Source organism: Nematolebias whitei, chromosome 7, assembly GCF_014905685.2.
Source record: "Nematolebias whitei isolate Nwh7 chromosome 7, NemWhi1, whole genome shotgun sequence".
Classification (NCBI taxonomy): domain Eukaryota; kingdom Metazoa; phylum Chordata; class Actinopteri; order Cyprinodontiformes; family Rivulidae; genus Nematolebias; species Nematolebias whitei.
In genome coordinates, this window is record NC_056504.1 from 10717212 (window position 1) to 10731353 (window position 14142).

The 14142-nt window shown below is 41.6% G+C and overlaps 1 protein-coding gene across 1 annotated transcript in view; it reads right to left on the bottom strand.

The window, feature by feature from the left end:
- The window catches only part of lrig1 (leucine-rich repeats and immunoglobulin-like domains 1), a 44804-nt gene extending 30891 nt beyond the window's left edge, over window positions 1–13913 (bottom strand). Inside the window, exon 1 of the mRNA XM_037679246.1 lies at window positions 13714–13913. Coding sequence (XP_037535174.1) covers window positions 13714–13910 — 197 coding nt within the window. The 5' untranslated portion in view covers window positions 13911–13913. The remainder of the gene's footprint in view (window positions 1–13713) is intronic.
- Between the last annotated feature and the right edge of the window lie 229 nt (window positions 13914–14142).

Below are 14142 nucleotides of genomic sequence, written 5' to 3' on the forward strand. Positions count from 1 at the left end.
CTATTTTTTAAAAAAAAAAAAAAAAAAAAAAAAAAAAAACTGTAGTATGAGTTTTTATAACTGCTTATTGTTGTTGCTGTTGTCCATTGTTGTCATCTTTCTTTGTTGAAATCAGGTCTCTCTTGTAAATGAGTCCTCGAGGCTCAGTGGGATTTACCTGTATAAATAAAGGTTGATTGATTACAGCCATTTCTGTGTTAGCTAAAATTGCTTTGCTGTGGCAGCCATCTTTAATTTGGTTAATCCAAGGCTGTGTTCTAAATGTTTACTCGTTCACTATCTTGGTCACTATAGGGGATGAAAGGACAGCACCACGTTTGTACATTACGAACACTAATTCAACAAAGCATACTTCATAAATATGTGACAAGCTTTTAGTCAGGTGGCACATAAATAAACGTTAGCAAATACCTTTTAGTCGTTATTTATAATTTTTTTAATTCTTTTGTCTGCTCCCTTCTTCAGGGGTCGCCACAGCAAACTGACTTAATTATTTTTACGCAGGATGTCCTTCCTGACACAACCACAGACCACCGAGCTACCACAGCCCTCTGTGTGGAGCAGAGAGCTGCTGTCTATGGCACCCGGGGAGCAGATGGTGGGGGTTAAGGGTCTTGCTCAAGGGCCCAGAGTGGGACAAATGAGGCAGGTGTGGGTGCTTCACCTATCCCACCCACAGTTTGATGTTGTCAGTACCGGGAGTTGATCTGGCGATCTTCCGATCACAGGCCCACCTTCTCTAACCTCTGCGCCACCACTCCCCTATATATTTAATATATTTTAAAATGTATAAATATTCTACATTATATATGCTTTCTGTATCTACCCAAGCCTAATAAATCATTGAATTGTATGTTTGCTAATGTTTTGTGCACAAAAATGAAACGCTGCTTGTATAAATACAAATACAAAAACGTGTTACACGTTTGTGTTGTATCGTTTTACACTACCACGGACTGTAGTTGTAACTATACGTATGAATTATCATCTACAAAACATTTCTGTACAGAACAGCTGATTTTAAAGTTGTAGATACTATGCAGTAAAAAAAACACAAACCACACAACTGTATAAGGGTTGACATGTGTCTGGCTTGTGAATTACAACAAACCCTTTTATGAATCTTTTCTGTTTTATATATAAACTCAGAAAATATATTCCCATAATTTCTCACACAGAGAGAAGATGAGCCGCATTATATTAGAGAGATAATTAAAGATATGAGCGGAGAATGTTAACATTAGTCTCGATTAGCCCGCGATGTCGACTCAAGACCGCAATGCATTATGGTCTATTTCAGTGTAGGGCACATCTGCGGGATAAAGAAAGTTTAACAGCTCATTTTCACAAACATGGAGTCCAAGATGTTTGATAATTGACAGACAACAAAATTGTACTCCTTAAATTCATCATAAACTTGTCTTTCAGCAAATTGCCTTCAACTTCAGCCAATCGCTTATCAGAAATAAAAGAAATAAAGCTCTCTTTAAAAGAAAGACAGAGTTTAGCCAGCAGCAGATTATCAATGTTAAACCATGCAGCTGATGTCACATATAAAACTCATTAAAAAGGCTTTTAAAAAAAATAGCTGTGTTCTCAGTTCTCAGCGCAGTGGAACAGGAAAGCCCGGAGTCTCGGGGGTGATGTCATAGCAAATGACACTATGATTGTAAGTCTGTGTGTGGGAGAGAGCAGAAGAAAAAGGGAGCTGGGACTTCAACACACACTGAGATACATCATCGTTATCTTCGCCATTTCTTCAGTAGATAAGCAGAGAGTGAACTTTGCTCACTGAAAGTGTGAAGTGATGTCAGTGATGAGCCGTCTACGGTCCAGCTGCAAGACAAAAGCCCTTTAATGTGGTCCATTTCAGAGCATCATAAACCTGGTCAAAGAATAACTTGCCCGTCAGAGAGCCAGACACACACACACACACGCACACACACCACTCTTCCTGTCATTAAATGCCGCTTTATAGCTCAGCAACTGCAGTGAGAGTGTACACAAAGCTAACACCAGCTCCAGGCCACTAATTTACACACAAGTCATACAATGAGGGGGGTGGGCAATCTCTTATCAGCTCTGAGAGGCTGAAAGCATGAGCAAGGTTTGCAGTAATAATGATAAATCTAAAGCACTAGTATAAGATCACAGAAAAGAACACGGTGATAACATTTGCATAACAGATCCATGCGCCCCCCACGTCTCCTCTCCTAAAAACTGCTAACAAAGAAGCAGCTTGAGCCTTTGAAATCAGCCAGAATAAAAGTTTGGCTCTGTTTCTGAAGACGGCCCACATCTTGGGCCCACGTGCACAACCGTTCTCCGCTGTGCTGATCCGGGGCTGGAGCAGGAAAGCACTCCAAACAAACAGGCGTGAGGCTTGGGGAAAGTGTGCACCGGCCTGAGGCAACAGCCCAGCTCGGACACTCTGAAGTCTCAAACCTCCCCACACTGTCAGCATCCGAGCCCACATGCACATAGGATCGTGCTCCTACATTAAAAACACTGGGCCATGTTGTGATGACAACGTAATTTGTTACAAATGGCGCCAGTCAATATGAGCAGAGGGAAATGAGAGGCCCCAATTAATCAGGAGGAATAACATAAACACAACAAGTCTCTTTAGTGGGGGCCATTGTTGCAATACAACAAAGCAGCTTATGTTGATATCTTCAAAGTGATGAAAGAGAGGATTTTGGCTCATTTCTCCCCCCTTTGTTGATGTTTATTTAACTTGCAGAGAAATAATTACCCACGTTAGTAATAATTTCATGAGAAGATGTCTAGACACTAAAGTTTTATTGCTCTGTTTGGAAACAAGGCAAGAGAGAGGTGCAGAGTCTCTGGTCCAAAAGCGTGTTTGATCCAAGTCTTCCATACACCTTGAAGCCATGTGTGTTTTCTGGGCAGAAGCTGCATTAGTTTCGCAAAACCTCTCACCCTTTATCCAAGTCATACTTTTTTTTTTAAATCTTCTCCAGATTTCTAAACTATTACCAGATGTAGAGGCTTCATCGATGATTCATTGATGAAACCCCCTTTGTAGACACTGACTTTGAAGGAGAGAAAGAGAGAGAGAGAGAGAGGGCGAAATCTCTCTCTAGAATATCTTCACAAAAGTGCCATCTATTCTGCAGACTGAATTCCTGCAGAATGACTTGTGGCAGCAGCAGCTGTTTGATTACCATTAAAACCAGAGTGAGGCCATGAGCTCACTCCATATCTTCACGTATTGTCAAGACTTTATCCGACGTTCTGAGAGTATGGGTCAATTTTAAGGGTTTATCTCAAATTTGTTCACAGCTAACGTAGCAAATCTAAACTCGTTAAAAAGACGGCGATTAAAAAGAATAGCGGCTTTTAAATGACCACGTGGAAAATTGTGGTGCTTTGACAAACAGGCAGAGAGAGGAGCAGCTGATAATAATCAGTGCCAGTGATAATAAACTCTTCCAGTGCCCCCAAGTTGGGACTTTAAAATATCTACCAGAGGACACACAAGTCATAAGGCTAGCAAAACTATGACAATAAACAAACTGGATATAATCACCTCCCAAACCACAAAATTACAACGCTGTGGAGGGAGAAATGCCCCAGAAACCACAAGAAGCTTAGCCTCGCTGAGTGGTGCTGCTGTTACTGCAACCATTGAAATGTTCATGTGCTTAGGAAGATGACACATTTCTGCTGCTTAGTGGACAAACAGCGCATGAGTCAGTTGTTCTGTCATGTTTGGGCTTAGCAAGAAAATGGCCCTGTTATCAAGACATAAGCACAACTCATACTAAATTACATTTCATGCATGGTAAAGGGTTACAGTGAAGTACAAACTATCCAAGAACAAAAGACGCTGGATCTAAAATCTTGTCATTTACCCAGCTTGTAACGTTTCATCTCCTCCAACTTCCTGGTGTGTTGGAACATGTGTGACAGTGGCTGAGGTTTCTGACCACTGACATAACTTTTACCAGCAAGCAGAACCAAACTGAAGGCAGCTGCAGTAGACCATAACATTAAAAAAACACTTCCACACAGTGGTTGCAAAATGCACCCCATACCCCCTACCTACAGTGCACACACCTCCCCTCATCTTATCTCAGGCCAGGTGATCTGAAGCCACACACACACACTGCGAGCAGTCCATAACCAGCCAGCCGCCTCAGCTTCTAGTGGCTGTCATGAAACCACCAACACAAACCCATTTCCTGAAGGCAGAAGCCAAAACCAGCAATTGGGGGTAGCGCTTACCAATGAGGCTTCAACTGTGAGGTTTAAGGCCATGGCCTGGGGTTGCAGAGTGTTTGAGTACACCAAGCAGTTTGGTCAACAGGTTTCAAAACTTGCAATGATGTGGTTGTCTTTTTTGGTCATTTATGTTTTGCACAGTCTTAAGCAATAACATATAAAATATGTGTTGGCTCAATATCTGTGAAAACGACAGAGTTATAGACATGTTTAAGTTAGCTAATGTCAATTAGCTGTGGAGGCCATCTTGAATTGAACTGATTTTAAAAGTTAATAAGTTGTAGATGTGTTAAATGTTAAAATGAAAAATGTTAAAAGCTACCCAAACAGAAAACCTTGGCTGAATGCAGAGGTGCGTACCCTGCTGGAAGCCAGGAACACTGCCTTCAGGTCTGGAAACTCAGAGGAGCTGAGTAGGACAAAAAAAGAGCTGGTTGCTGGTATTAAGAGGGCCAAGGGCACATATGCAAAGAGGATCGAGGGTCAATTCATCTCACAAGACCCTCGGAGCATGTGGAGGGGCATTAAGTGCATAACAGATTATAAAGGAAGGAGTGAACAATGCCCCAAAGACCCATCTCTGCCTGATGCCCTCAACAAGTTCTATGCACGCTTTGAAGACCCGAACAGACCACCCAGCACCAGACTCACCTCACCACCGGATGAAGAGCATCTCTGCGTGACCTCAGCAGAAGTAAGGAGTACCTTCAGGAGGATTAATCCGCACAAGGCAACTGGCCCAGACAACATCCCCGGAAAAGTGTTGAAGGAATGTGCTGATCAGCTCTGTGAGGTGCTGGCAGACATCTTTAACACCTCACTTACCCTGGAGACAGTTCCCACCTGCCTGAAGACTGCCACCATCATCCCAGTCCCAAAAAGCTCTACAGTGACTGGTCTGAATGACTATCGGCCAGTGGCCCTCACCCCGATAGTCGCTAAATGCTTCGAAAAACTGGTCATGACTCGCATCAAAACAGCCATCAACATCAACGAGGACCCTCATCAGTATGCATACCGTGAGAACCGATCAACAGAGGATGCAATCTCCTCTGTGGTCCACACTGCGCTCAACCACCTGGAGCAGAAAAACTCTTACGTCCGTATGCTCTTTGTGGACTTCACATCCGCCTTCAACACCATGATCCCCCAAACCCTGATGGACAAACTATCCACACTAGGACTAAGCCCCTCCATTTGCAACTGGGTACTAGACTTTTTAACAAACAGACCACAGTCAGTGAGGATCCACAACCTCTCCTCCACCATAACCCTCAGCACTGGCTCTCCTCAGGGATGTGTGTTGAGCCCCCTCCTGTTTACTCTGCTCACGTATGATTGTGCAGCTACCCATCCAGGCTGTCACATTGTAAAGTTTGCAGATGATACAGCGGTGGTGGGATGCATCACAAACAATGATGAGTCCAGCTACAGGCAAGAGGTGGAACACCTGGAGAGCTGGTGCAAAGAGAATAACCTTCACATCAATGTGAAGAAGACAAAGGAGATGATTGTGGACTTCAGAAGGAACAAAAACATCTACACCCCCCTGAACATAAGAGGATCTGCGGTGGAAGTGGTCTCCAGCTACAAGTACTTGGGTGTACACATGAATGACAACCTCAGCTGGAGCAACAACACCACCAGCCTGATCAAGAAAGCTCATCAGAGACTCTACTTCCTCAGACGGCTGAGACGAGCTGGTCTGGGAAGCTCAGTCCTCACCTCCTTCTACAGGTGTGCAGTGGAGAGCATCCTGTGCTCGAGCATCAATGTGTGGCATGGAGGCTGCACAGCTGCAGAAAGAAAAGCTTTGCAGAGAGTGGTGAAGGCTGCACAAAAATCTGTCGGAATCAGCCTCCCCACCATCACAGACATCTACACCTCCAGATGCAGGAAGAGGGCCACCTGCATCATGAAGGACCCCACTCACCCAGCACACACACTTTTTGCCCCACTCCCCTCAGGAAGGAGGTTAAGGAGCATTAAGTGTAGAACCACTAGACTGAGGAACAGCTTCTACCCTGAGGCTGTTAGACTCATGAATCTCTAACTAGAATAATCACTGTGAAAAACCATATCATGTTGCTGCCGATCTGTTTCATGTTGCTGCTGATCTGTTTCAATGTTGATGTGTTCATGCGTGCACATCTGCTCACAGACTCATGTTCATGTTTGTGCTGATGTTCAATGTTTTATGTTATGAGTGCTTAGTGTATATTTAGTTGATGTTTTTCTTAGTTCATATCTTAGATCTTATTACTGTTTTTCTTATACATTTTATTGTTGGATGTAACTGGGACCCCGTGTACATAATTTCGCTCCACCACATGTACCACATGAGGTGCGAATGACAATAAAGAAACTCTGACTCTGACTCTGATGTACATCCACTGATTATGTTCTGAGTTTCTTTGAAATCCATCCAGTAGTTCATAAGATGTTTTGCTAACAGTGTTGACTGCAAGAGTCAACGTTAGACCAAAAATCTTGTGCACTTATGCGTTGAAGACTCTCAGCTACCATCAAACCAAATATTAAATCAATATGTGAAAAATTGACTGAATTATGACGATTGTTGAGTGTTTTCCAAACAAACTGACAGAGTTGACTCTAAATATTTAAATGCAAAATTTCAAACAAAGATTTTGCTTGACCGGTCAGTGGTCAGAATATTTCAAGGATTTTTATTGTCATTCACATCACATGTGGTACATGAGGTGGAAGGAAACTATGTGCATAGGGTCCCAGTTACATCCAATAAAAATACAAATTGTAAATAAAAACGGTAATAAGACCCAAGACATGAACGAAGAATACACTAAACTAAGAATACAATAATCACAAATAGTACAAAAGCAATGCGCCAAACAACAGCAGCACTAACATGAGTCTGTGTGAGCAGATGAGGACGAACAAACACAGCAACATGAAATAAATCAGCAGCATGAGATCAGCAGCATGGATAGTGAGCAGCACATATCAATAACCAAGTGGCATTACAGTGATTTTTTTTTCACAGTGATAATCCTGACTAGGGATTCATGAGTCTTACAGCTTCAGGGTAGAAGCTGTTCCTCAGCCTAGTGGTTTTACACTTAATGTTCCTCAACCTCCTGCCTGAGGGGAGCGGGGCAAAAAGTGTGTGTGCTGGGTGAGTGGGATCCTTCATGATGCAGGGGGCCCTCTTCCTGCATCTGGAGATGTATTTGGAGCCAACAATAAATTTATTAATATCTGTAAAATTGGCTGCTAAAATTAGCAATGATTTAGCAATTGGCAATGACCGTTTTGTATTTTTAGGTTCAGTTGGCTGTGGCAGCCATCTTGAATTAGGTTGACAACTAATTTATCATTTGCAGACATACATTTAATGATTATTATCTGCGAGCTTGATTCAAATATATCCAGTGGTTTTAATTATATTTTTGTAACTAGGGGTGCACCGATCAATTGGCTCCGATATTCTTAATTTTGGGAAATCGGACGATACTTGCATAAGAAACCGATTTTTTTTTTTTGTAGTTTTAACAATTGTCTAAACTTCATTTATATTTCAGAGCACTACCTCATGGCCCTTTAAAACCAGTTTGTATTGTTTCTAGGATATTGTTCAAGGGTATGTTTTTCAACAAAATAATATTGGAAAATTGAAGGTGCATTGTGGCCTTGTAACACCTGACAGTGTCACTTATAAAACAAAATCGTTATTGGCAGGTCAGACTTTTTAGAAATCGGTGGTCAGCCAGAAAACTGCAACCGGTGCACCCGTATTGGTAACGGACAGACAGACACGAGTAAAAAGATTATCGTCCACCTTTGCTGTCAGTGGCAGGCAAAAAAATCTTGACTGGATATGTCGGAATAAATGATTCAAGATCAGAGTGGATCAGGATGATTAGCTTTATACAGACAAATAAAACTACAGACAGTCCATTAAAAGTCTGTAGCTTTCACATAGGGACTTTACAACCTTATATGAGGAAAGATGGAGACACGCCAGCAAACAGACACCCGCTATCTGCTCCATCTCTATCCAATGTAGCAATCACAGCCAAAATTAGTAATGGCCGAGCTTTTATTTACTCACAAAAACCCCATTACGCCAGTGGCACTGTGGCTAGAAATGCTTTTTATACACATTACTGTGGCTGCAAATAAGATAAAGCACCACTCCTGAGGGGAAATATGTGACTGTGTGAGAGTAAACTTGCTTTGAATGTTGTTAGGCTATTCATCAATCATAAAAGGCAGACAAGCATCTGAGACTAATGGTCAGTACGTTAAATGTTAGGGGCCATGATGAAAAACAGGAAACAATATGGTTCTAAATGATGGGCATAACAGAGGCTTGAAATAAGCTTACATTCATAATATTTAATGTTCTCTGTAATAAAAACTGAAGACAAGATGTGATAAGCAATTGATTAAGCAGTATAATGAGATCATTGTTACTGCAATAAAAACATTTAAAATACTGATTACACTTTTAAAACGGACATTTTTTAGAGTTTCACATATTTTTTAACAGGCAAGTTTTAATTAACTTGTTAGCTCAGATTGCCAAGCTATGGATGTGCCAACATGGCTGTTTCCCTGAATCCTCATTGAGGTTCCTTTCTCAAAAGACCATAGCAATCACGGACCCTCTTAAGAGAGAATATTTTGACAACTGGAAAGCATTTTTCCCTTGTGACTTGTGGCCTTATTTGTGCCACAGAGGACTCGAGACAGTTTCTGATGGATGAGCAGGGCAGGAAGCCTGCCCTCTGGCCACCTACCTGAACAAATACCCCTCAAATTAACTTTTGTTTTGTTAATGACAAATCTAGAACAATAAACTACAACTTTATCAAGAGGATGCAGCAACATTAGTCTATTTCTGTTCATTATAATTTAATTACATTTTAATTTGTCATCTATATCTATTTGTGTTTTACATACAAACTAAGCTTTTAAAAAGTTGGAACAATGTGTAAAATCTGAAGGAAAAAAGCAGACTGCAACGATTAATCTTATAAATCTGTATTTTTGTACGATAACAGAACATAGGAAACACATCAAATATGTAAACTAAGCAATTGTAGAATTTGCATAAAAACATTTTGATAAGTTCTAATTCATGTTCAATAATCCAGGTAGAAGATCCAACAAAGTTAAGTCAGGTCCTCTGGATGGTTTCATTTTGTTGAAACATTTCGTCCTTCATCCAAAGGACTTCATCAGTCCGAGGAGCCACAATAAACTCAGTATTATAAATAGCACCTACACATTGTGGATCACCCAGTGTGATGGTGCCCAGATGGTTTCTGTTGTCCGCCCTCTCCTCCGCTAACTCGTTTGAGGCAGTCATAGCCAGTCATTCAAAACGTTCAAAAAGTATAAATATAAATATTGAAAATATTATATTACTGTAAATATTATAATTATAAATATCCGTGTTTCCCCTACTATTATACAAGCTGTGCGCCGCACCTCGCTTACAAAACCGAGCGTCCCGCCTACTGAGCCAAACTGCGCGCAAACCCCACCCCCCTCACACACACCCGTCTGCACCAATGACGTAATGCAATACAGGCGTGCTAGCTAAAGAGCTAAAGGCAGCGCTCACGATGCCTCTTCCGTTATACTAAACCCCACCCCCCTCACACACACCCGTCTGCACCAATGACGTAATGTAATACAGGCGCGCTAGCTAAAGAGCTAAAGGCAGCGCTCACGCTGCCTCTTCCGTTATACTAAACCCCACCCCCTACCCCCAACACACGCTCGAACACTGCCGGTACAAAGAGCTTAGCGCAGCACAACTGTTTGTCTCTGCCCCCCACCGCTTGAAAACTGCAAACAGCGCGCAGCTCTGCTGTGTCTCACCACCCCATCGAAAAAAATCACGGACGAAATGAGTGCCCTGTCATGGCAAGTTATCTAGGGGAAGCACTGAATATAATATTGTAAATATTATATATAATACAACACTGTTTGTGCTGCTGTTCGGCGTATTGTTTTTATGCTTTTAGTGCTTAGTGTATATTTAGTTGATGTTTTTCTTATTTCAAATCTTAGATATTACAGTTTTTCTTTTACATTTTATTGTTGGATGTAACTGGGACCCTGTGTACATAATCTTGTTCCACCACAAAAAACTCTCCGACTCTAACTAAATGCCTAATTGTACATATGCATGCAAAAAGTGCTATTTATCAGACTGAGTTCATGGATGCTCCTCGGACTGATGAAGTCTTTTGGATGAAAGATGAAACGTCTCAATACGAAGAAATCATCCAGAGGACCTGACTTAACTTTGATGGATTGTTGATGAGTTGTTACTTGTTTTAAACCCTCAGGTAGATTATTAAGCATCACAGTTGTGCCAGTTTTATAGAAGTAAAACTTCTAAAATCTATTTTCAGAGGCACAAGTCAATTCTGTACAATCATACCAATTAATTAGCTTATTTTATATATATTAAAATAGAAAAATCGGACGTCCTGCATTTCATTTTTTACCACCGAGTGCAAAAGTGTCACGTGCTAAAAATGATAGCAGCTCCAAAACTCTCATACATCTCTGTGAAAGTATGATAACTAACTGATAGGTCATTCTCCTTCCATAAACATCTAGATAATTGCAAGTCCTGAGGTCCATTGCTTTAACCCCAATTTAAGAGCTTGTACAAAGATAACAACTACATGACATCACCATCACTCTTCATCCAAAAATAAGGGTGGGAAAAATATATTTTCTGGCACATTTATGGTCTCCGCTTTAACAGCCGTAACTTTCTACACATGAACATACAGAAAAGAAGAGGCTAGTTTTAATAAAGTTGTGCAAAGACACATATTTTTGAACAACTTGAGGGTCTCCTGACTGATTAAGAGCTGCAGCTGCACATTCTCCACTCATTTATTTTACATTCGGATCCAACAGGCGTTGAGATTTTTCCCTCAAGTCATATTTCAACTGAGGAAAAGGGAAGAAATCTGGAGCAGGTGTCTTATAATTATTGACAACTATCAATACTGTCCTTCCTACTGCTGTTGCTCCCTCCAGGGCAAACATTAGAGAAATAATGGATTCCACACTGGTTCCCTTTGTGCTGAGGACTGCAACTGAAGATGGACAAATATAGTCCATAAGCCAAGACTGACACACAGTCCAGGCTAATGATAGGCTTCAGCTTTTACTACTCTAAGCACACCGTCTAAAGCAAAGTCAACCAATAAACTGTCACACATGATAAGACCAATGTGGTCTGGGATACAAAACGTAAATCAAAATGTGCAACAAGTGAAAATACCCATAGCTGTTGTACCTGAGTTTACAGTAAGTCTGTAATCAGTCTTATTTACAGACCACAGAAGACGTAAACATAAAGCTGTGTGGAAATATGCAACCCTAGGTGTTTTAAAAGATAATCCACCGCCATAAAGTCATTCCCTTTGAAAACAACGAGATTGTGGGTGCTTAAATCTTAACCGATAAGGATTTGGACGAGATAACAGAAGAAGTCTCGGAGCAACGTGGGGCTTGCAGCAGCTGTCTTCACACAGGACATTTGTACCACTATAAGACAAGCATTGTCTACAAAGACAGGGGGTGCAGTGTGCGTCTGTGTGTACACACATGATAGATTGCATGTGCACTTGATCTTGGCTAAGTGGTGCTTCAGGGCAACGTACGTGGGCACGAGTGCCATTATTCATCGTATTTTCTAGAAGAGTTTTTTAAGTTGCATTCCTGACTTCACAGGGAAAGATAAACTGTTGCACAGAGGAACCTGCCAGAGCAATGTTCATTTGTAACCTCAGATTCAAGAAACACACACCAAACAGATGCTGAAAACTCGGGAACAAGGTGCCCAGTCGTTACTGATAACCATCGATCACCACTGGACAAAAAGCAGTCACAGGGCGAGAGTGAAAACACTATTTGGGAGGACAGAGAGTTGTGCTGTCTGCAAGAAAATCACGTTATCCAGCACGATAAGTGTTGAAGTAACCCAACACTGGAGGTTGGTTTTATAAAAAATGCTCCAAATTGGCTCATTTCCTTAATGAGCTTGCAAACAGGGAATGAACTGTTGTCAGTCTTCCTCTGGCTGGGAAAAGGATTCATTCACTCAAAACCTAATTTGTGAGCTATGGCTTACAAGACAACGTGGAATGTGAGTAATACCTGTCAGTAATCTGACATGGGAATGAAGAGATTTATTTCACGTTGGTTCAACTCCTGCTGAGGAAACATCTTGAGAAAACTATACCGAAAACTGGAAAAGATCTAAAAACGCATTAAAGATAACGCTGAAAAAAACGCAACCTGTTGAACTGAAACACATTACTGAAAGCATATACTTTTTATAACAAAAAACGAAAAGTACTTTCCTGCACAGTAACTGTGTTATATTAAGGCAAAAACCTTTCATCTGCGTTAAAAACAACAACGTAGTCTCCATACGGATGCATCTCGAAACTAAAAGTTGAAAAGGACAGATCCGAGTCTGTAGAAATGAGAACAGCTGATTCACAACAGTGATTTTTAAGGTTTTAGTGTGCTTTGTCTGTTGATCAAGAATCTGTGAGAACTAAACATTGGGCTTCAGTTAGCTGGGTGTAGAAGCTGCTGAATACTTGTGGGTAACAGTGAAGTATGCACATGCATGCCCGATAGCTGATTATTATTAGATCGGTCAGCCGATGAATCGGTCTACCTTCAGCTGACAGACATTTGAGCTTAAACTGACATAAACAATAAAACAGCCTTACTATATGGCACAAAGATAGTGGCTTTAAACGGTAAATTAACTGTATGGCGACTTTCTTTTTTATCAAGACACTCAAAGCTCTTTACAACACAATCTGTGCCCTTAATTACCCACTCTTACAGCACTCTGCTGTACTTTTACAAAGCAGTGCTTCATCACACACATGGGGAGGCGATGAGGGGTTCAGTGTCTTGCCCAGGGACGCGCCGGCGGAATCGAACCACCAACTCTTGCATTGGAGGACGACTGCTCTAACCACTCAGCCACAGCTGCTTTATGCCACCTCACATTTATATAGAACATTTTTGTCTTTTTGTAGCCTAAATTGGCAGAAACAAACCCATGCTTCTTTACTTTACATAGATGTGTTGTAGGAAAAAAAAGACGTTTGTGTTCATTTAAAAGTAATTTTAACAAGTAAACAAACGGACTCTTAATCCACAACATCACTAGTTTGCAAGCACAATAAAATGCACTAAAGTATGGTTTTATTATTAATCTAAATCTCTAGTTTTGACAAAGTGACAGCTGCTTTTTCTCCAGGATCTTCCCAAGACGCACATCTCTGCTCCAACTTCTTGGTCTAATCGCTGTTTGACTCTTATCTCACATTAAAAAATAAACTCCCGAGCCTTCCACGCGCACAGTAACCCATTATGGGCCGGGTAATAAATAAGTTAGTACTTTTATTTTGTACTTACAAGGAAACAGTCCAGAGTGGAAGGTCCAGAGGAGCAGCTGTCAGCTCCAGACTGCCGCAGTCCACCGAGTCCCCGCTGCAGGTACAGTTCTGGGCGCACGCGCCGGAACTCAGTCCATGCGTCGCGAGCAGCTCGAGCGACATTAAATATAAAACACATCGACAAACATATCCTAACCGTCCCAGGGCCGCCGCCATTTTGTCTCCAGTATTAAACAGCGCGGCTGCCGAGCTCTGCTGCTGCCCGCGAATATTAACGGAGCTCCGGGGACAGTAAAAGCTCTTCGAGGCACATTAATTGTCTCGTCGGGGCACGCGGGCTCAGCAGAAACTGTTCTGTTCAAGTAAAAAGGTGTCCGTCTCGAACGAAGACATTTTTCTGACAAGTCCAACTTTTCCCCTTCAGCTGTCCAACCAACCGCCGCGGGTT